This window comes from Gekko japonicus, unplaced genomic scaffold (assembly GCF_001447785.1).
Source record: "Gekko japonicus isolate JY-2015 unplaced genomic scaffold, Gekko_japonicus_V1.1 scaffold13, whole genome shotgun sequence".
Classification (NCBI taxonomy): domain Eukaryota; kingdom Metazoa; phylum Chordata; class Lepidosauria; order Squamata; family Gekkonidae; genus Gekko; species Gekko japonicus.
This window is the reverse complement of record NW_015172553.1, coordinates 1866786-1890783: the sequence shown is the minus strand read 5'-3', so window position 1 is coordinate 1890783 and position 23998 is coordinate 1866786. Positions and strand designations below refer to the sequence as shown.

At 42.4% G+C, this 23998-nt stretch overlaps 1 protein-coding gene across 1 annotated transcript; it reads left to right on the top strand.

Annotated features, from left to right (window-relative positions):
• The first annotated feature begins 5475 nt into the window (after positions 1-5475).
• LOC107118770 (prenylcysteine oxidase 1-like) lies at positions 5476-23932 on the top strand. Its single transcript, XM_015421129.1, has 6 exons — positions 5476-5691; positions 8126-8332; positions 10828-11002; positions 11840-12051; positions 15442-15597; positions 21629-23932. Exons 1-6 carry the CDS (start codon positions 5583-5585, stop codon positions 22285-22287), a joined length of 1518 nt encoding a protein of 505 aa, XP_015276615.1. The 5' UTR covers positions 5476-5582; the 3' UTR covers positions 22288-23932.
• Positions 23933-23998: the final 66 nt, after the last annotated feature.

Genomic DNA, 23998 nt, shown 5'->3' with positions numbered 1-23998 from the left:
AACTCTGAAATGCATCCTTTAGCAGCTGAAAGAAACATCTTCCAATCCAGAATGTCTGATGTCAAAGCACCATGGGGGGGAAATAATTAAAGCTATATTGCGGTCTCTGCACAGAAAAAGGTCAACTGTGGAAACACATTCAAAATCAATAGTTAGTTCATTTTAACAACTGGACTTAAAAATCTTACAAGGAATAGATGTTTCCTGTAGAACTCACAAGAAAATGTTTTAAATGCCATTTAGAGGCTACACTGTTAATTCATTGCAAGGCTTCCAACATAATGATGCTGTTTCCTCGAATTACCTGCAAATCAAAGCACAGGAATCACTTATGATGTTTTACATATCCCACAAAAGCCTCAGTCTCTTAGACTGCTAAAAACCCCATCATCAGTCATCACAATTCAGTACTTAGTTACATACAGTTTTAAAGATTTCAGCTGCTGCAGGATAGTAAGGCAGTAAAAGGCCACCAATTCATTTTACAAGGCTTCAAACAAAAACTGTTAGCAAGCTTCTTTAGATTTAGCTGTCCTTGCATTCTTGCTTCATACATAGTTAAGGTATTAAAGCAGGAAAAACAAGTCAAGAACAATCCACATGGGGGAAAAAACGGGAACCAAACTGCACAAGACATTCAGACACTTATGTAAAATACTTCTACAGGTAGATCTAAAATGGGGAAAAGATTAGCAAGCAGAGTGTTTTTGGTTCTCCATATAGCATCAAATGGCAGTGTCTCTCCAAATGGCTTGGAGAAACGACGGCTGAGGGGTGACATGATCGAGGTTTATAAGATTATGCATGGGATAGAGCAGGTAGAGAAAGAAGTACTTTTCTCTCTTTCTCACAATACAAGAACTCGTGGGAACTCAATGAAATTGCTGAGCAGTTGGGTTAGAACAGATAAAAGGAAGTACTTCTTCACCCAAAGAGTAATTAACACATGGAATTCACTGCCACAGGAGGTGGTGGGTGGCTACAAGCATGGACAGCTTCAAGAGGGACTTAGATAAGCATATGGAGCAGAGATCCATCAGTGGCTATTAGCCACAAGGTATAGATAGGAACTCTCAGTCTGGGGCAAGTGATGCACTGTATTCTTGGTTCTTGGGGGGGGGGGGACAGTGGAAGGGCCTTTAGTGTCCTGGCCCCACTGGTGGACCTCCTGATGGCACCTGGTATTTTTGGCCACTGTGTGACAGAATGTTGGACTAGATAGGCCATTGGCCTGATCCAACATTGGCTTCTCTTATGTTCTTATGTCTCCTTTAAGTAGCTTATGAGAAACTCTGCTGAAAAAGATGGATTTCTACAGAATTTTTGTGGTCAGAAGACATGTGTGAACACAGAAACTTTTAGAATCATTTGTGGTGTAATGGTATACCAGTATGGTCACAAGATGAATCCAGGGAATATATATTCTACTTCTGCCTGAACCAGCAGAAAAAAGCAGGAAGTTCTGTCCTAACAATTCCCTTTTAGCCTTTATAACATTAGGGACTTAACTAGAAATTGCCTTAAAATAATAATTTTGTAATCCAAGTCCTATTACATGGTTCACTGGTTGTTTTATACTGTCTAAATACACCATTTATATCCTGTGATTCACCTTAAGTCTCAGCAAGAAAGGTGGACTATAAAGTAAACAAAATTAAAATAAATAATTACAGAGATTAGATTCACATCAGTTTAGCTGAATATATAGTGCAAACCATTTTCTTAAAATTTCAACTAATCTCCAATTAGCACATGCCAATGTTGTTCTGCTGTCCTCCTGGTGCCATTTCCACACATTCATTTATTGCGAGATGCCTAACTAGATCAAACCCTCTTAATATCCCTTGGACATGTTGGCCACCATTTGACTTCAGTGTAAAGAACAGTCAAAGTCAGTTTCTCGATAACTGTATTGAGTGCTAAAGTGCTACAACGGGGCTTAAGGAAATAATTATAAAATTAGCAGTGTTAACTAAGTAGCTTTATTGCATCAGAGATCACAGCAAACTATTAAGCCAAAATCTGCAGTGATTTTTATTTTCAAGTCATGTCCCAAAAGCAAATAAATATGCAATGGACATACATATTTTTTTCCTTTTGCATTCACAACCAAATGCATCTTTACCCCATTCCATCATAAGGAAACAAAGTCTAGAGTGTATGCAAGACCATCAGGCATTCATTATTGTCGAGAACAAGTGCTGCTTAATTGGTCTAAGTCGTTAACAGTACAGTAATGCGTTACTCGCAAACATGACCCTGTCCACAAGTGCAGCATCCCAGGGTTTTCCTTTGCTCACCTTTAGAAAAATTAAATGCCCTTCAGTAGAAATGGTGGTCCTCCTACCCTGTTAACCAACTGCCCGTAATTGTTCAGTGCAGGGCTGGGATGCCAGAGCTGAATTTCCTTATCATACAATGCTGCAGCAACAGTTTTAGAAGTTCTGAAAAACCCACTTTCCTGACACGAACTCTCCAGGCACCAAAAGGGAAAGAACAGCTACTCTTGTTTTCCTCCTATATAAAAAAAGGGGGGAGGTCAAGTCACAGGCTCGCTGTCGTTACTTCCTGCAAGGGAAGGCAGTACTACTGGGCACACCATTCCCACGCAGCCGCCTCTCCGCCCTGTTCCCACCAGCCTCGCTCCCGTCAAAGGCACTCGCAGCCGCCATGGTCCCCGGACCGGTCCCCAACCCGACTAGCGTCCGCCGCCCGCCAGGGACTGACTTCTTCAACTCCGGCAAGCGCGCTTTATTCATCTTCCGGCCTCAAATGCAAGACCTGCCGCTATCCCTTCTCTCCCTCTGGCAGCTTCTTTAACATTCTCCAATAGAACTAAGTCTGCGGCACAGGCGCAGCGCACACACTTGCACGCCTTAGGCAAGAAGTCGAGACGCGTCGGCTTAGCGTCATCGGTCTCCCTAACAACCAGTCGTCGCGAGGCTGGAGTTCTCGCCCGCCCTAAAATTCTCAAGATGGCCAATCAGCTTCCCTTTCTCAAAGGCGACCAAAAGCCAATCGAAACTCGTTTCCATAGAAAGCTTGTGAATTAACCATCTTAGCCGTCCTTTGGTGGTTAGTTCACTTCATTTTACTTCCCCTCCAAGACTGTAGTGTACAAATCAACCATGATAGATAACATAAGCTAAAATACATTATTATTACATGGAATTCCTTTTTAAACTGAACTCGTAGTCTGCAAAAGATGGGAATTTTGCGACTCAATATATGTACAAGTCCTCACATACCCTGTCACGACATCATTTGTCTGAGCAAGGCCTTCTGCAGGGGCCGCCCCTACAGATGCGCAAGGTCAACAGCTGCCCATACAAATGCCTTTTCTGTAGTAGCACCCATTATATGGAATGGCCTGCCTGAGGCCATCAAGAAGCCTCACACATTTCTGACATTTCACAAACTGTGTAAAACGTCATTGTTCAGAAAGGCTTTTGTATAATGCACAAGGTGGTGGCTGGAAATCTCCCAGAATTACAGTCGGTCTCCAAACGACAGAGATCATTTTCACTTGAGAAAATGGTTGCTTTGCACAATGTACTGTATGGAATTATAAGCTGCTGAAGTACCTTCCCTCCCTAAAATCTCCAGGAATTTACTAACACAGAGCAGGCAACCCTAACATATAGGGCTACATCATAACACATCAGTCCAGGAAAATGCTCTGTGTTTCTACTGATGTTAACATGTCATGCTTCATACCAATGCTTTGTTCAGACGACAGCTCCATTTCAAAATTTCTGCAATTCCTAGAAATATTTCTTATTATATGTATCATCCTATTGATTTACATTGTGGAATCTGTCATAAGTTTCAGTGAGAAGGGCAGACTATAAATAATGTAAATAAATAAATTTTGCCTTGGTTCACACAATGTTATTTAAACAGTGGGTAAAACTGCAGTGTAATCTCTGCCCTAGCACTATGGAGCAACTCTGCTGATTTCTGACGAGATATCCTTGATTTATACAAATAAGTAGTGCTTTCTTTTTAAAGGGCAAAGGAATTTATTTCCGTTCAAGAAGGAAGCTACATCTTATCTGAAATACTGTGCCACCCACCTTGCCAAAATGTCACCTCTAGATCTGAAGATGGCACTCTGACACAGCTGTAGCATCTTCATCTAATCTAGCCATCTCATTTTGTTTTTCATTGTTTATAGCTGGACTCAGTGTAGTAAGCAGCTAAAATCCAGTGCTAGGACAGAGGAAGCCACACACTCCTCTTTTTTCTGGACCTCTAACTGCAAACTTCAGCTTGTTTAACAAGCATGGCTTCAATGCTTACCCTTCCCCGGGACCATAATTTTCAAGGATTCTCTCAACCAAGAACATACAAAACTTCAGTTCTCTGGGTTCCCTAAGGATAGTGTTATAGCACTATCCCAAAGTTTTTACTGTGTTGATCCACAACCATTTTTTTAAAAACCCTATGGAATAACCCTTTTTAAAAGACCAGCCCAAATAACACAAGTTTTTGAGATTCCCAGAGCTTTGTCAGGCTAGAAGTTAAAAGGGGAGACCTAAGGCTTCTTGTTGGCATCCTGTGTAGAATGCAATTAGACAGAATTCAGTGAGGTTGAAAAATAGATTTTAATTTTATTTTTTGCTTTGGGATTATTTCCCAGTGTTACCAGAGGGATATAGTAATATTCATACGTCAATGACAGAACCCAAGCATAACAGCAAAATCAAAACTCCAAACAGGAAGTTTTTGAAACCAATTTTTTCCTAACCATTGAAATGATAAAGATTTTTGGGACTGTATCAGTTTAGCTTGGCAGCAGGGATGTGGGTGCGGTGTCACACTGAATGCTCCTCAAGGGAAACACACCCACACCTTACATGTGGAAAACTCACATGCCAAGAAGGGTTCACCCTAGGTTTCCACCTGATCTTTCAGTATGCAGTGAGTGTCCCATCCCCACAAGGAAACATTTAAACATGAAAGCATACAAACGGTAGAGTCCAGAAAACACTTCACCCCTCGATTCTGCCAAGCGCATAAACTGGGCCTCTGCTTTAAGGAATTCATATCTGTGCATAATTTGGTCTCACTTTATTTTTGTTTGCTGGACTGTTTCATTTTGCTGGTGCAGACTAACACGGTTACCCCGCCTGAAGGCTGACTAATGCTCCTTTGGATCCAGCAACGCTGTTCTCTCGTTCTTATCAAGGTCTGGATCAATTCCACGGTCCATTAGTCTACAGCACCTAATCGCCGGGATCCCCAGCGCTCAGCAACCGCCGGCTGAGGACCGGCAACGTGGAGGGAAGAAATGTCGCCTGCGGCCACGTCCGACGGGTGGATTTCCGCGAGGCAGCTGGACGACCTTTAAGGGACCCTTACCTTCCTCCTCCAGGCTATCCGGGAGAGGGAGACCCGCTCTCCCCGCCGGGCCTTAACTCCCTTAAGACACAGCCCCTGCTGCTGCCCGCCCCCTGACGACTAAGGCAGCGGGGCGGAGCGGAGGACTACTGAGCCACAGGCCTGTCCTTTGCTTCCGCGCGTCGGTCGGCAGGCAGGTCTCGCTCTCCTCAGCCGCGGCCGCCACCGCCGCCGCCGCCATGTGGGTGCCTTGGACGGGATCCGCTCGCCTCCTCCTGCTCCTGGCCTCCATGTGCAGGGGGCTTTCCTCGGGGTCCCAGGAGCTGCGCTACCCGCCTAATCGAATAGGTAGGGGGGAACCAAACGCGGGACTGGCGGGGAAAGGTCACTGCGGAGCAATTCCCCGCTCCACTCGGGTTGTTAGCACCGCCGCACCGGTCAGAATTTGTCTGGTCCGAGGGGGGCGGCCCCCAAACGGGTTGAGATTAATATGTTTCCCTTGCTGCCCCCCAACTTCCTAGTTAAAACTTTATTTAAGCGTTTGTACGAAGCACAGAGTCTCGTTTAAACCCGGCTGCTAGCGTGTGCCGTGGCTTCAGGTGGGTGGCTTTTAAGGGGAGCAGGCTCTGCATATTCTTAAGTGCACTCATGTCTTTATAGCGATTTTTAAAAAAGCTCAGAATCACTTTGCCCGTGATATTGGGCCTTTTTATTTAAGTAGTAAAAAGTGGAAGGGGAATACTCTTCGTTCGGAGCCAGGGCAAAAGCATTCTTCTTGCAATGCTGAGCAGCACTCAGCCTATGGTGCCAGAATTGTTGAGTACAAAAGGGGTTAATCTTGCCTATAGACCCACATGGCCTCTTACCTCCCGCAATTGTTAAAAGCAGAACCATAAAACATTTTCATGAAACTTGCACAAAAAAAAAGTACTTCCGCCGGATTAGAGTTGCGCAAACAGGAGTTGTACAAGACTGAGCCTACGCATGTTAACCTAGAAGTAAGACTTGCTGAGTTCAGTGGGACATAGGCAGATACTTGTTCACAGAACTGCAGCCCCAATTCCCTTCCCCCTCCCATTTTATTTTTGCTAACCCAGAGGGTGAGTCGAACCGCATTTCCCCTTTGCCTTCCCGTTTTACCTAACCATTTAATTGGCTGGTTTATTTTGCTATTGGAAGTTTACTTAGGTTGTGTAACCTGCCTTGATCCACCTTTAATTGGCAGAATGATTAGATAAATACGAATAACAATGATTGGTTAAATAAGAATAGCAAAAGGGTGTATTCCTCACTCACCTGCTTTTTAAGGCAGTGCTTAGCGAGGAAAGGAGATTCTGATTTTGTACATAGTTTTGCAGATGCAAGACCAGGTTTGGAATTTGGGTGACCAGGTGGCTATGGACCCTGAATGTGAAAGAATGCCTTTGTCACAGAGAGATATAGAGAATGGAGACCATGACCAGGTATAGGTCTTCTGTGCCACCAAGCAATGCGTGGGGCAAATCTGTGCAGGGTTTTTTGGCATTTCCTGGCTTTTTGGCCTAGAATGCATCACTTTGACAAGTCATCAATTCAGACAAACACAAAAAGTCTCCAAAATCCTTATTTTCTTCTTCTGAGACTGAGGCTGTGACAGCTACCAAATCCAGAAGAGATAGTGACCCCAACTGCCATTTCGGTCACAGGTTGTAATCCTATATTTGCTTTCTTGGAGTTACATCCCATTCAACTTGGTAGGATTCACATCTAAGTGACCATGCATAGAATTGGGCTGTGTGTGTATGTTGGCACAAATCTGCATGTGATATGGCATTTAATTAATGAATAGTAAAGTTCTTTTAAAATGCAGAAGGAAAAATATTCTGTGATATGCTATCAGCTTTTTGTAATCGGAATTTTTGTACGCAATTGATATGTGAGATTTGGGAACTCCGTCATCTAGTCTGGGCTGCCCAGACAGATCCTGGTCTGCCTTCTCTTTGCAAATTTTCCAAGAAAAGTGATTCCATGACCTTGCCCAGCTGCTTGGTTTGTGAAACCTATCCATACACGTTAACTGGCCCTTTATTTTTCTGGAACCACCCCTGTAAGGAATTACACAGAAACATTTCAGTGAGAACTGGTCCATATGGAAACACAGCCCACAAAGACAGCAGATGTTTTCAAGACACTGTTGCCATAATCATAGAAATGGTTGTGCCCAATGCAGTTTGCAGTCCACTTAACAGAGACCATTCTTCAAATAACCCAGGATACCATGAAAAAAGAAGACTGGATTGTGTGTGTTAATCTGACCACCTGTAGGGTTATGTTTTTAAAGTTTAATCATTCCCCCTCGTGTGTGTGTGTGTGTGTGTGTATAGGCTTAGTGGGTTAACATGAAACAAGTGTTCTCCCTGTTGTCAATTTTGAGTTTTTGAAAACTCTCAGCACCTGTCCTCTCCCACCTTAATTTTCTTTAAGCAAAGTTAAAATGTGCCCAGTTTCTTCAGCCTTTCCTCACACAATTTGTCATAAACCCCTAACCAAATGGTTCGTGGAATCAAATACTCGCTAAAGTAGCTTTCCTGAGAATTTTCAACAGTACTCTGGAGCAAAGGCTTCAGACGCTTTTGAAAGTCTCAACGGAGACAGAGAAAAAAATCAATTATTATGAGCCATGTAATTAAACCTATACTAGAACACCTTTCATTATCTTGACCTCATAACCATATGGGAAGAGCTGGTTGGTATCCCTCTCAATTTTTTTGGAAATACTAAAATGTATGCACAACTCTTTCAGCTGTAATTGGAGCTGGCATTGGGGGCACATCTGCAGCCTACTTTCTGCGCCAGAAGTTTGGAAAAGATGTCCTGATTGATGTATTTGAAAGAGGGGCTGTGGGTGGCCGTCTGGCTACTGTCAACTTGGAAGGAGAAGACTATGAAGCAGGAGGAGCTGTCATCCACCCTCTTAACCTGCACATGAAGCATTTTGTCAAAGAACTAGGTATGACTTTGCTTACGAAGCAAGCTGGGATACTTTTCCTGCTTGATTACATTCTGATTTTAATTACAATGGTTTTGTTTTATCCACATCCTGCAATTATTCCCTCCAAAGCTTTATCTTTCCACAGTATGTGCGCGCACACACACACACACATATATACACACTTCCTGTTCTTGTTGTTGTACTAATTTATTCTTTGCTGTCTTCCCATTGTCCACAGTCCCACTGTCAACAAGACTAAACTTTTGGGGGCAGGAGCCTGGGGCTTGGTTCTTTTTTGTTGTTGTTACTTTAATGATACCACCTGCAGTGATATCAGCCATTCTAGACAAATTAATTAATTCATTCAATTACAGCAAGTACACAGATAACGTGTCTAACTTTTGTAAGCTCTAGGAGGTTGTGGAACAAGAACAGAAGGGTGTTCTTGAGCAATCACATCTGAAACTAGTTTCAAAAGGCAGGTCTTCTGGCAGAAACTCAGACCGACACAGAAATTCAGACCAATGCAGAAGTTCCTACTAACTTCTATGCGTTGTCACTTTGTTGAATCTCAGACTACTCTTCAGCTTGTTCACCCCTTTAATTACAAGATTTATACCCACAGATTTCAGGATCTGCTAAAAGTGGCTAACAATGTAAAATAATAAAAATACTAGTTAAAATAAAAAATATTTCAAATAATTCAAGAAACAAGTAAGCAGTAATAAAAATACTAGTTAAAATAAAAAATATTTCAAATAATTCAAGAAACAAGTAAAACAAGCAGGCAATTAAGCCAGTAATATAAAACCAGCATAAAACAGACATAACACCCAGGAAAAAACAGGGCATGGGGATGAAATTCAATGAAAAGCTTGGGTGAACAAAAATGTTTTGGGCTGGTGCCTAAGAATGAGAGGCGGCAGGCGAACGTCCAAGAAGGAGGGTGTTCCTTAGACAGGATACAAACACTGAGGAAGTCCCCATCACTAGTCCTACACTCCACCTCACTTTCAAGGGTAGGAACATCAGAGGTCCTTAATTGGCAATCTGAACCGTATGGGAGGGAAGAAGTCCTTTGGGTAGCTTGCTCCTAAACCATGTAAGGCCTCTAAGGTCAGAGCCAACACTCTGAACTGCTCCTGATAACAGGCAACCAGTGCAGGCCTTTCAGCACAAGAAGATGTGATCCCAATACCCTCTCTGCCTCCCAAAAAACAACGTGCCAACAGGCCAAAAACCACTGTGGTAAAATTAACAATGACACATTTAATAATTCTATGAGCATCAATTGTAAGTTCCTTGAGTTGGTTTTCAGCGTGAGAAGTGGAGAGCATTGTCAGTCCATTCAAAAAAGGCTTTTAGCCAGATAGATAAGAATACTGAAATGCTACTCCCTAATAGAGAGCTACTAGCCAACAACATGAGTCAGAAAGCAAATGCCAGCCAATTCAAAGTAGGCCTGTTGCCAAAAAATTTTTTGGACTGGTTGCTACAACTAGAAATTTAGTAATTGGCTTGCTCCTATTCAAGTACTTGCAATGGAACTGAAAGAGAATTTGACTAAGAAGAAAACAAATAAGAAGCTATACTGTTTTAAAAAAGAAACTAAGCTGAATCAAGAGGTTGACATCTTCCAACTTTATGAGACTTCTTACTCATGAGGAAGATTGGTGAAATGAGTGTAAAAACCGGTGTGCTCATTGAGGATATGATATGTTGGACTTTGCTTTGCCTATACCTGAATTCTTTTACCATATTGTAAGTGGTTTTTGGTCTGTTGGCATGTATCTGCACACTGTGACCCCTTCTCTGGCTTTCCCCCCAAAAAACAGCTATTACATTTTGAAGTTTCAAGACAGTCTTCAAAGGCAGCCCCACATAAAGCTCACTGCAGCCATCTAGCCTGATTGTGATCAAGGCATGGATCACCATGGCCCAGTCTAAGGTCTGTCTCTCTCACGTTTGATGTCAGAAAGTAGGATCCATACAAAACTGGCAATTTCTTCTGATCCCCATCCCCACTTCAAGATACACCCCGCCCTGTTGTTCCTCAAAGTCCCCTTATCACCCAGAAGCAGAACTTGTGGAGGCAGGAAAGTTCTGTTCGTAGATGATAAATTTAATCTGGATCCAACCCAGGCACATTCAGAATATGTGGCTTTGTATATTTCAGTTCTGTCTCTTGTGAAGAGCAGTAAAATTCATCATACAATTAGTATAGAGTTAAAGTGTCAGACTATGATCTGGGAGACCCAGGTTTTGAGTCCCCACTGTCCCATGGAAGCTTGCTGGGTGACCTTGGGCCATTCATACACTCTCAAGAATAAAATCCTCACAGGCTTGTTGTGAGAATAAAATTGCGGAGAAGAGAATGACGTAAGCTGCTTTGGGTCCCCCTTGGGGAGAAAGGAGAGGCATAAATGAAGTAAATAAAATAAATGAATAAATCATCCAATCAGAGATCGTTCTTTATATTGCTAGCCTACAGTTTCACATTCTCACATTTGCAGGACTTTCTGCTCCCAAAAGCCAAGGAGGCCTCATGGGCATTTACAATGGAGATGAGTTTGTCTTTGAGGAGAGTAGCTGGTACATTTGGAATTTTGTCAAGCTCCTGTGGCACTATGGACTGAATCCCTTGCGAATGAGCATGTGGGTGGAGGAAATTCTGGACAAGTTTATGAGGTAATCATGCACAAAGCAGAATCTAGTCCTAAACTAGAAAGACGTAATTACCTTGTGGGAAGTGGGCAGCAGGTTAATTGATGAAAAGAATAAGATTTTTCAGAGTACCATAGAATAAAAGGCTAAAGAACTACTACTTTGTTGGCTCTAGACAAAAAACCTTAGAAAGTATGGTAATCCAGTCTTAGCTCATAATCTAGAGCTTCAGGAGCAAACAGAAGAACGAGTTCACGTGGTAATTATATCAACCTGAATATCTTGTTGGGCAGCTACATTGATTATGCTTTGAATTCTAGGTCTAACATAAGGTAAAAGGTTCATAGCCGAGAATAAAGAATATGTACAGTCTCTTTTCAGACTCCATTGTCTCCCTGGGCATGTTAAAACATGCTTGCCTTTAACCCTCTACTAGCTGCATCTCAGTCGAGTATCAGCATTGTAAGTGCTAAAATCTCTTTTCTTCTTATGAACAAGAAAGAAAAGACTATCCCATCAATGTGTCACATGGATATCTAATTAACATTTACAAGCATTCAAAGGAAAAATAGGGTTAAACTTCTGGGAATGTGTTCAGTTGCCACTCTCATGCTTTTAAAGAAGCTGCAATCAACTTATAGTATTAAGAACTTGAGAATTTAGCTAGGATGACTTATTTGTGAATCACTTTGTTAATGGAAGCAAAATAACTTCAAGAACAGCTAATGCAATACTAGAACACTTATACTGTAAAATTTTGATGCAGAAATCCCTGACTTCCCTTTCCACCTCACCTTTTGCAAAAAATGCATAGTCTTTATTGCCTCTTTCTTAATGGTTCCTCCCCCTTTTTGGATACAGGATCTATCGGTATCAGGCCCATGACTATGCCTTCAGCAGTAGCGAAGGTTTGCTTCACGCTCTTGGAGGGGCTGAATTCCTTCATATGCTGAATCAGACCATTGATGAATCCATGCAGAAGTCTGGCTTTTCTCACAAGTTCATCAATGAGATAGTAACTTCAGTCATGAGAGTAAACTATGGCCAAGGTACCAATATCAATGGCTTTGTAGGTAAGTGGTGTTTAAAAAAAAAGATTTGAATTTGTAGGATGCATCTGATTTCCCCTCCCCCATCATTTCCTCTTTCCCGTCACTGAAAGCTCCCATAACCTCTCAATGTTTCCAGCTTCCTTCTCTACTTTTCAGCTCAACCTACATGTATCGCCCCCCTTGTCTTAAGCTTCCCACCCAGCATCCTCTTCCTGGGAAAACTATGGCCCACTGTGCAGGGCCCGCTGCTGGGCCAAGCCCACTCACATAGTGGGGAACCACTTTGCTGGACTTCTGGGGGGGACCCATCACTTTCCCCTGTATACCCCTCCCCACATTATTTCCCCTTTCTCTCCTTCTGGCAACCTCCATATAATCTCCCCTTTCCCTGTATCTTTCTCTCCTTCCTACCCATTTCCCAGCCTACCTTTTCTGTGCCTCCCACCTTCAGCTATATTTATATACTTCATTTATACCCTGTCTTTTTTCACAGTGGGGACTAAAGCAGCTTCTGTCATTCTCTTCTTCTTTTTATCCTCACAACAGTTCTGTAAGGAAGGTTAGGCTGAAAGTTTGTGACTGGCCCCCATATAACCTAATGAACTTCCACAGCAGACTGGTGATGTGAACCTGTGTCTGTCTCCCAGACCTTACTCTGAAGCTCTAACTGGTACACCACACTGACTTTCATAGGGTGGCTGCTGAACAGCAGCAAGCAGCCAGGACTTTGTGAGTCATGTAAATAGGGTGGTATCAAGTCACATAGTGGTTGCTGCCTGGCCCAGCCCAACAGCCAACCTACATGTATCTGCCCCCTTGTCTTAAGCTTCCCCACCCAGCATCCTCTTCCTGGGAAAACTATGGCCCACTGTGCAGAGCCCGCTGCTGGGCCAAGCCCACTCACATAGTGGGGAACCACTTTGCTGGACTTCTGGGGGGGACCCATCACTTTCCCCTGTATACCCCTCCCCACATTATTTCCCCTTTCTCTCCTTCTGGCAACCTCCATATAATCTCCCCTTTCCCTGTATCTTTCTCTCCTTCCTACCCATTTCCCAGCCTACCTTTTCTGTGCCTCCCACCTTCAGCTATATTTATATACTTCATTTATACCCTGTCTTTTTTCACAGTGGGGACTAAAGCAGCTTATGTCATTCTCTTCTTCTTTTTATCCTCACAACAGTTCTGTGAGGAAGGTTAGGCTGAAAGTTTGTGACTGGCCCCCATATAACCTAATGAACTTCCACAGCAGACTGGTGATGTGAACCTGTGTCTGTCTCCCAGACCTTACTCTGAAGCTCTAACTGGTACACCACACTGACTTTCATAGGGTAGCTGCTGAACAGCAGCAAGCAGCCAGGACTTTGTGAGTCATGTAAATAGGGTGGTATCAAGTCACATAGTGGTTGCTGCCTGGCCCAGTGAGTCCTTCCTCAAAGGCCAAAACAGCCCTGGAAAGGGCCCTGTCCCCTTTCCCTGTCTTTTACTGAAATAAACCAAACCTAGGTTTGTAGAAAGATCTGTTTGTCTATTCATGATCCAGTCTCTGGATTTAAGTATTCTCAGATTTGGCCAACTTGGCTGTTAGAATATACAAGTGGGGGCCTCGCAGACTGGCAAGTAGGGGAAATCCCACCCCCCATCATGAAACCCAGCATGGCACCAGACCCCAGCACCCACCTTTGAGACTGGCCACAACAGTGTCTTATCTACACGGAAGATCCAGCTCTATGGAGACAGGACTGTAGGGGGAGTACGTTCTTTCTAAAAGGGGCTTCTCCTTATCTGTGGCCCGAATGCTATTCTTAGGCTTTTCTTCTAGAACAGTCTAGAACCCCCTCTCTCAGCTAGCAAAGCATTTAGGTTTCTCACTTCTCTTTCCTATCAGTTTGTATAAGTTCCATAAATAAATCTTCCTTTACTCTTTAATTGGTTCAGTGTCCTGACTACTGCTTAGGCACTATGCCAGCAGTTATTAGGCTGGATGTAGATTGCCACTGATGGAAGGGGGAGCAATTTTTACTCATTTCCCCTCCCACTGTAGACCTCTAAGTATCCCCTCACGCTGATTCGGGGTGGGGGTCCCATGTCCCCTCTCCGCAGGAGGAACTTTTCAGAAATATTTTGGGCTGCAGGAGGAAGATCCTGTCTGTGGAAAGTAAGCGATTGAATAACAGCACCCCTAGGGTTTAGACAGCAGGTACAAAAACTGAATACGATAGTCAAATCCTCCACTAGCAGTTTAACAGTGTTTCCTTCTTTCTGCTTATCCCTCCCCCCAGAGTCCTTTACTGCAAGGGCAGGGGAGCCAAGTAGCTTTGAAACCACCCCACTGCCAAAGGTCACTTTCTGATATCAGCCTGTTTACCACCACCACACTATGAGGAGCACTGAGGCTCAGGGTGAGTTGAATGGCAAAGTGGGATGATTTCAACAGAGTCCTCTGGTGTGAAGCACACCTGCCTGCCATTTGTGGGTCCTTGGCTCTGAAAATGATGCAAGTTGCATAAGCCATACCAAGGACCTCCAAGTGGCTAGTAAAGATCCAGCATCTTATATTTGACACTCCTACATTAGAAACACATTCAGTTTCTCCCATTCGCTGCTTCAATCTAACATTCCTTCACAAGTAGGTCAGTGTCAACATCCCTAACCAAATCATCCTTTCTCCTTTTAATCATGTTTTCCTTCAGGACCAGGTTACTTCACTGCAGTGTCTCGACCTATACATCTAACAAGTCTTTTAGTAAACATTCCTGGGTAAAAGTCCTGATTCCTAAGGAGTTCTTGAGAAAAAGGGTGAACAGTCCTGCAAATCATGGCCTACGAGGCAGGGAGCACCATTGTACCACACTTGGATCTTGTCTCTTGACCCAGCAAGCGGAAGTCATTTGCAGTCTCCATTATAGCTTTCTTGGAAGAGCCCACTAATGGTGATCAGGATTAATAAGCAGTGATATTCCTTGTACTTAAGTCACTTATATCTCACCTTTCTCCCCAATGGGGACAAAAAGTCATTTACATCATTCTCCTTCTCACAACAATCTTGCAGCATAAGAAAGCATCCAGCGTCTATACCTCAGTTTCACTGTCATGAAACCAGGTCTTTCCCAAAGGAAATCTTTGCTCTGGCAGTTCTCCAGCATATTAGGTATTCATTCAACTTAATAGCATTAGTTTCCTAGATTCAAGAATGTTCATACTCCCAGCTGTCCAGAAAATCGATCATTTGTCCTCTACTAGATATCAGGAAACTGACACTAAAAAGTAATCTCTGAACCATTTTTACAAAGCCCTCATATTCCAGTGTTACAGTGTAATTATGTTTATCTGGAAACCAATTTCCCTCCTGCATTTTTCTATGAACATTTTTCTGTTCTTGAACTCTGATTTTTCCCTTCTCCCTGGCAGGTGCTGTATCTTTAGCAGGTGCCGATAGTGGACTTTGGTCAGTAGAAGGTGGCAACAAACTGGTATGCACTGGCCTTCTGTATGCTTCTAAAGCACAGCTGATTCCTGGCACAGTTATTTCTATAGAGGAGAAGACAAGGCAAAATGGACGTTCAGGTGAGGTTGTCTCAATATTCTCTCTTCTTCGGTAACAACTTATAAAATTAAAACATTCACTGAGATTCCCAAGTTTTGAGGAAGGGGAATGTAGGCATAGAAAAGCAACCAGAGAGATAAGCAAGCTGGCTGAACAGGAGTTGGAAATTCTGCAGATACTTTTTATGATGACAGTGCCTGGCAACTTAGGGACAAAACACAAAGAACCCAGGACCTAGCTGCCAGCCTTATCCTCACACACATCCCACTTGTGTTGTGGGTCTGACTTAGACAACCTAATCCAACAGTATCTTATGGGTGGATGAACTCTTTGACAGCATGCACAAAAAGAGCTGCTACCACATTCAGAGAAAGAACAGAAACATAGGTTATTTTCTTTTGTGCCAAAAGAACTTCTGCATCTACAAAGTAGTATATCTCAAAAAAATGTTGTCAAGAGTATAAAGATGTATTCTGATAACCACTGGGTGTCATACAAAACTGAAACCAAGATTATCTTTTGCTAAAAATATTTTACGTAGGATTGCAGGCAGCATCTGTAGAACTGTTAGCAGAATTCTACTTCTAGAATAGAGCTTTCCCACCACCTTCCTCCAGCATCAGCTCCCTACGCACCCCAATGGTCACACTGTAGGGCTGGAGGAGTCCCAGGAACAACATGGGATACGCCGCACGGGGTTGCAGCTGGAGGAGGGAATCCACAGCAGTTGCACAACACCCTTTGTGCAGCAAAACCTTCCATTTGGAGGAACGGTTTTGACTCCAGCCTTACAAATTGTTGAAAGCCATCTGTAAAATTACTTCTTAAAGCAGAGGTGTTGAATTCATTTGTTACAAAGGCTGGATCTGACATGTGTCACTTTGTTGGGCCAGGCCATGCACGCCATAAAATTTTACTTGAGGTACCAGTGATACAGCTTTATAAAAGTGATTTCAGATGTCAAATAACAATAGTAGGCTTGATTGGATTAGGTGTGAGTTACAGAGGGGTAGTAGGTGTGGAGATACCTGTGTTGGTAATGAGACAGGAAACCTAGGTTTTAATTCCATCCAGGAGGATTCAGTACAGGAGAATGCAAAGAATAAAGGGACATAAGTCTGACATTAGAAACCATAACATTCAGTTGCTGACCTAAGAGTAGCAATGCTCTTTCAAAGGAATATCAAAGGGAGATTAGAAAGAGAGAATGCTGAATTGCAATTGATAATGAAGCTCAAGACAATGTATCTTCCTGAACTGAACTGAGACCTAGTTTTCTTGTCTCATTACCAATGTGTGCTATTATTATTTGGCATCTGAAATCATTCTACGCTCCAAGATATAAGGACCAATTAGAAGTGTTCTAATTCCTAAGCAGGGTCTTTTTGAAAGAAAATAAATCCAGATAGGAACAGAGAAATCTAATATTTAAAACAATTTCTTCAGTGTACATTGTGCTTGTCAGAAGAATCCACCTGCCCCCCCTCCGAAGAAGTGTGCTTGCACACAAAAGCTTATTCTTGGAATAAAACGTTGTTGGTCTTAAACCTGCCAGAGGACTCCAACTTTGTTTTCTCTCTCTCTCTCTCTCCTCCCCAAAAGAGGAGCAGCAGCCCCAGATAAGGAAGCAGAAGCTGTGTATGTGTGTGTGAGAGAGGCTTTTCTTTGTACATCTCCCGCATGAAGCAAAAAACAGGCACGGCTTGTCTTCGAGAGAGCGCAAGGAGGGAGGGAGGCAGGAAGCAGGAAGCAAAAAGCCACTGAGGGAGCTTTGAAAAAACCAAGCTACGGTGCAGCTGCAGTAGCAGCCCTGGAAGAGGAAACGGGAGAAGGAAGTTGCTTGGGGGCTGGATTTGAGCCCTGCACCCACTGAATATGGCCCACGGGCTGCATGTTTGACACCAGGTCTTAAAGCATTTGTTACTTAGGAATCCAAAAGTCAACACAGTGGTGGCGTCCTTTTAAAGTTGCCACTGCAGGCCAATTTTGGAATTAATTGGCATAGCAAAAATTGGCTGGAAACAGCAACTTGATTCTAGCCTGCAAATAAAGTGAGCAACTTAATAAACTATGTGGTAATTTATTAATTATACCTGTACGTTTACTCGGAGGGAATTTACTAATTGCAGGGCAGCTACTGAAAATGCTCTCGCTCCCCATCCTTTTATGTTTTACACACAGAGTATGACATTGCTCTATCTGTGTAATTTAGACAAACGGTGCTAGGGGTTTTGCCCAGCGCATTCTAAACACAGAAAAAACACACACTCTCCCCCCACTCCCCTTAGTGAAAAATTCCAAGGGCAGCACTATTGGGGTTTTGTTTTCTGGGCACTGAAGATTCAAAGTGTCTTTAATACTTAGTTTACTTATTTATAATTGGAGGATAGTGGAGGAAAACAGACATTCCTTTCATCAGGCAGATCTGCAGAGAGGAGTTTGTACAGTCTTATCAAGGATGCATCCCAGTTGCAGATAGAGATTCTGTTCTCAGCCTCACATACACCCTGCTGAGATCCAAAGTGCACATTCAGGAAAAGTCCAGAGCCATTAAAGGAACATATTAACATATTGATTGGGTCAATATGTGTTCTAGTCGAGAAAAAGAGATTGAGTTTCTAGACACTCTAAATGACTGTGCTATGGAGCAGATGGTCACGGAACCTACCAGGGGAGAGGCGATCCTTGATTTGGTCCTAAGTAACACTCAAGACCTGGTGAGAGATGTAAAAGTGATTGCACCGCTTGGAAACAGTGATCATAATGTTGTTGAGTTCATCATTTGTACAAATAGAGAATTGGCCAAAAAGACTCACACAACCATTTTTAACTTTAAAAGGGGTAATTTCTCTGATATGAGGGGACACGTGGGGAGGAAACTGAAAGGAAAAGTAGAAAGGGTCAAAACAATTGGGGAAGCTTGGGATCTATTTAAAACTACGATCCTAGAAGCTCAAAAAATATATATTCCGCAGGTTAGGAAAGGCACAAACAGGTATAGGAAAAAGCCTGCATGGTTAACAAACAGAGTAATGGAGGCTGTAAAAAGTAAAAAGAATTCCTTTAAGCAGTGGAAAGCTAGTCACAGTGAGGCTGATAAAACGGAACACAGGCTATGGCAAATAAAATGCAAGTCTGAGGTCAGGCAGGCAAAAAGGGAATATGAGGAGCATATAGCAAAAAACGTAAAAACCAACAATAAAACTTTCTTCAAATACATTAGAAACAGGAAACCAGCCAGGGAGGCAGTGGGGCCCTTGGACGACCAAGGGGTAAAAGGAGTATTGAAGGATGATAGGGAAATGGCTGAGAAGCTAAATGCATTTTTTGCCTCCGTCTTCACTGTGGAAGATGAGAAGTGCTTGCCCACTCCAGAACCACTGATTTCAGGAGGGGTGTTGGAAGACCTGAGTCAGATTGAGGTGATGAGAGAGGAGGTCCTAAAACTGATAGACAACTTAAAAACTGAAAAATCACCAGGCCCAGATGGCATACATCCGAGAGTTCTGAAAGAACTCAAATGTGAACTTGTAGATCTCCTGACAAAGATATGTAATCTTTCCTTAAAATCTGCCTCCATTCCTGAGGATTGGAAGGTAGCTAATGTCACTCCCATCTTTAAAAAGGGTTCCAGAGGAGATCCGGGAAATTACAGGCCAGTCAGTCTGACGTCGATACCGGGTAAATTGGTGGAAACCATTATTAAGGAAAGAATTAGTAGGCACATAGATGAACAAAACCTATTGAGGCAGACTCAGCACGGTTTCTGTAAGGGAAGATCTTGTCTCACTAACCTGTTAGTGTTCTTTGAGGGGGTGAACAAACATGTGGACAAGGGGGATCCAATAGATATTATTTACCTTGACTTCCAGAAAGCTTTTGATAAAGTTCCTCATCAAAGGCTCCTAAGTAAGCTCAAAAATCATGGGATAGAAGGACAAGTCCTTTTATGGATCAAAAACTGGCTAGTTCATAGAAAACAGAGAGTGAGTGTAGGTGGGCAATTTTCTCAGTGGAGGGTGGTAAGCAGTGGGGTACCGCAGGGATCAGTACTTGGTCCACTGCTTTTTAACTTGTTCATTAATGATTTGGAGATGGGAGTAAGCAGTGAAGTGGCTAAATTTGCGGATGATACAAAGTTGTTCGGGGTGGTGAAAACCAGTGAGGATTGTGAGGCACTCCAAGGGGATCTGTCAAGGATGGGCGAGTGGGCGTCAACATGGCAAATGGGGTTCAATGTGGCCAAGTGCAAGGTGATGCACATTGGAGCTAAAAATCCTAAATATAAATACACATTGATGGGGTCTGAACTGGCAGAGACTGATCAAGAGAGAGATCTTGGAGTTGTAGTGGATAACTCACTGAAAATGTTGAGACAGTGTGTGACTGCAATAAAGAAGGCCAATGCTATGCTGGGGATTATTAGGAAGGGTATTGAAAACAGATCAGCCAATATCATAATGCCCCTATATAAATCAATGGTGAGACCTCATTTGGAATACTGTGTGCAGTTCTGGGCACCACACCTTAAAAAGGATATTATAGCTTTGGAAAAAGTGCAGAAAAGGGCAACTCGAATGATAAAAGGGTTGGAACACTTTCCCTATGAGGAAAGGTTAAAGCGCTTAGGGCTCTTTAGCTTGGAGAAATGACGGCTGAGGGGTGACATGATTGAGGTTTATAAGATTATGCATGGGATAGAACAGGTAGAAAGAGAGGTACTTTTCTCCCTTTCTCACAATACAAGAACTGGTGGGCACTCAATGAAATTGCTGAGCGGTCGGGTTAGAACGGATAAAAGGAAGTACTTCTTCACCCAAAGAGTGATTAACACATGGAATTCACTGCCGCAGGAAGTGGTGGCGGCTACAAGCATGGAAAGCTTCAGAAGGGAATTAGATAAGCATATGGAGCAGAGGTCCATCAGTGGGAGGGCTTATCTGATGTCCTGGCCCCACTGGTGGACCGTCTGATGGTACCTGGTATTTTTGCCCACTGTGTGACAGAGTGTTGGACTGGATGGGCCTTTGGCCTGATCCAACATTGGCGTCTTTTTTTTTTTTAATTTAAGTTTTTATTTGTTTTGTATTGATTCAAGTAACATATATATCATATATAAGTAACCTCAATCTGTTACAGAGTTAAGGAACGATAAAAGTCTGGAAAAAAAATTACAAGTATTTTTAACAAGGTTAGAATGAATATAGAACTCACTGGAGTCTCGGAGGACCCACATATGTCATTTATGTAAATTCTTATAGGTAATTTCGAACCAACAATATCTTAATCCTGTGTGAAGGAATAGAGGGGAAAACAGTCTCCTAGTAGTTACAAATTCATAAAAACTTCTACATCCATCTCCGTAATTGCTGCCATGAGGAGGGCAAAAAATCTTCTGCCAGGAATTCTAAAATAGGATTCCACTTTTCCATTATAGGTTTGTCTATCGGTTTCAATGCTATTCTGTTCAGTTTGCTTGTTACTGAGTTAATTAGAAATTGGTCCCACAGCTTTTGATACCATAGCTTCAGTGTTGGCGGTTTTGGATCTTTCCAACAAGTCGCAATCGCTGTGCGAGCAGCATATATCATAACATCCAAGGTCTGCTTATGTTTGTGTGTTTCAATTTGGGGGCGGCCAGTGGTTTAGGAAGAGATTTTTGGGGTTTAATGGGATTTCTAAGCCTGTGACTTTAAGTATCATTTGTTTTATTTCTTCCCAAAATTTAGCTATTTTCTCACATTCCCACCAGGAATGGGCAAATGTGTCAATTTTGTCGCATTGTTTCCAACAATTTGGTGAAATCGTAGGGTGCATGTGAGAAAGACGTTGGGGGGGGTCATGTACCATTGGCGTCTCTTATGTTCTTAACAGCCGATGTCAGCCTAGGATGGGGAGACTGGGGTTCATATCCATGTTCTACCATGAAGCTTCCTGGTGACTTTAGGCAAATCTCTCCCCACCCCCCACTTAACCTCCTTCACAGGATTGTCAGACAGCCAAACTTGTAACAATACCAAAGGAATAGCTTTTTATTGTTTATTTTTAAAGGTGGTAGTGTGAAGCTGTACGAAGTGACCTACAATTCTACATCAGGATTAGCGAGTGATGCATACAACATCGTTCTGATTGCAACCCCCTTGAACCGTAAGATTGCCAACATAACATTCCTCAACTTCAAACCACCCATTCCTGAATTCTCCAAGCCCTATCAAGAGACTGTAGCAACATTTGTCCATGGTCACATCAATGCCTCTTTCTTTGGCTACCAGGACCCTTCCTACTTCCATCTAAGTGGCATTTTCACAATTGAGGATCCAAAGTTATTTATAAATAGCATGGGCATTGTAGGTCCAGTTAAGGATAGAAAAGATGTACTGAACCCATTACTGGGCCCTCGAGTTTGGAAAATTTTCTCACCCCAACCCCTCACCACAGAGCAAATGAACTTTCTTTTCCTTTCCTACGATACCACTACAGTAAAAACATGGCTAGCCTACCCACACTACAGCCCCCCGGAGAAATGCCCACCTATCATCCTTCACAGTAGAATGTACTACCTCAACAGCATAGAATGGGCTGCAAGCGCCATGGAAATGAGTGCAATTTCAGCTAAAAATGCTGCTCTTCTGGCTTACCACCACTGGTATGAAAAGATGGACATGATTGATCAGGAAGATTTGCATGAAAGACTCAAAACAGAACTCTGAGTTGGGATCCTCATTGTTTGGAAAAATAGTCTTAAGACTGGTGGTGGTATTACACTGAAACTTATCTTCAAGGCTGTACTTCAAGGGGGAGGAAACAACTCTGGACTGTTTTAAGAACACTTGGTAACTGATGAACACAACCTACTGTTTATTTTTGCCTATCCAAAGAGGCAAGGACCTCCAGGAATATTTCTTCTGAACACAGAAAGAAGTCTGTCATACTAGAAAGTATCCTAAATTCTTGCTCTGCATAAGGACCTAATGTTTCATAAGCCTACTAGAGAACACTGAATTAGGCCTCACTGTGTCATAAGGTTGCTTAGCTTTAATCTCATTTAATTGGGCTACATGAATAAGTGAAAATTAAGCACCTGTTATATCTTAGCATCAGCATATAGCTTATAAGTCCAACCACTCCAAGTCAGATCACAGTCTACTGTAAGTAAGTTCTCTAGTAGCCTTCAAGGTGAAAGCCATTATGTTCTACTCTGGTTCAGTCCCTACTGAAGTGCATGGGGAAATAAGGTGTGCAGTAGTATTTGGTATATAGTGTGTCATCTATTGAAAGTATGCTTACTGATTATGAAAGGTAGAAATACTGAATATCATCTAGTAGAGAGAAATAGAAGGCAATGGTATGTGCAATGCATGTTAGCTTGGGTTTTTACACTCTAATTCTTGAAAGCCATCACATGTGGAAGAAAAGCCCAAACCAACAGCAAGTTCAAGGATCAGGCAGGTCAGGTATCAGCAACTAAAAATGAGGACTATGCAGAAAAGCAGAAAAAAATCGTTTGTTGATTTAATCTCCCTTTTGCTGCACTGCAGAAGTTATACTGACTTACAGAGGGTTTTCTTTACTAAAAACTTCACAGTCAATACACTGTGTTGAGGAAATGTTTAGCAGAAACAATACTATTGCTTTAAGACTTTTTTGATCTTTAACATACAACTACAGTCCCTGTTCAGCAACTGAAGAATTCATGTACAACCTACTATTAGGTACAGCACACTTGTTTACTATGAACTGCTACTTACAGTGGAGAGCTAACAAGCCATTTGCCACAAGAAGCAACTAACACTGGTCCAAAAACAGGACTCATTAAACTTTTTAACCTATTAAAATCAATAAGAAAATTATCCTAAATGCCCAAACAGCCATTCATCTGGTTTTGTGAATTTTGCCACCAGGCTGTTATTTATTCTGTTCACTATTTATACCTTGGGCAAAACAGTATTGCAATAAGCTCAGCACTGAAGTACTGATATTTTGCTATTAAAGTGGATAACATCATGACTGAATTCAGGTGGAATTTTTTACTCTCTTGGTGAAAAGGTACAATATAGAGGTTGTGTCTGTATTCTAGTATAGTCTTTGAGGGATAACTAGCATTTCTTTATAATCCTTACTGTCAGAGGTTTTTCTATTACCTACTAACACAGTTCCTTTATCCAGGTAAGTCATTTAGTCAATAAGGTGCCATAAGAATGGTTGTTTTGACTAGACATGCTAACATTGGTGCAGCTCTGGAATTTATCCATCTACCTGCATAGCAGCTGAAAGACCCACCTTCCAATCCAGAATGTCTGAGGTCAAACAACCATAGGAGGGAAAAATTACAGCTAGATAGCTGTTACTGGCTGCACAGAAAAAGGTCAACTGTATAAACGGACATTCCAAAGCAATAGTCTATTTTGACAATTTATTAAA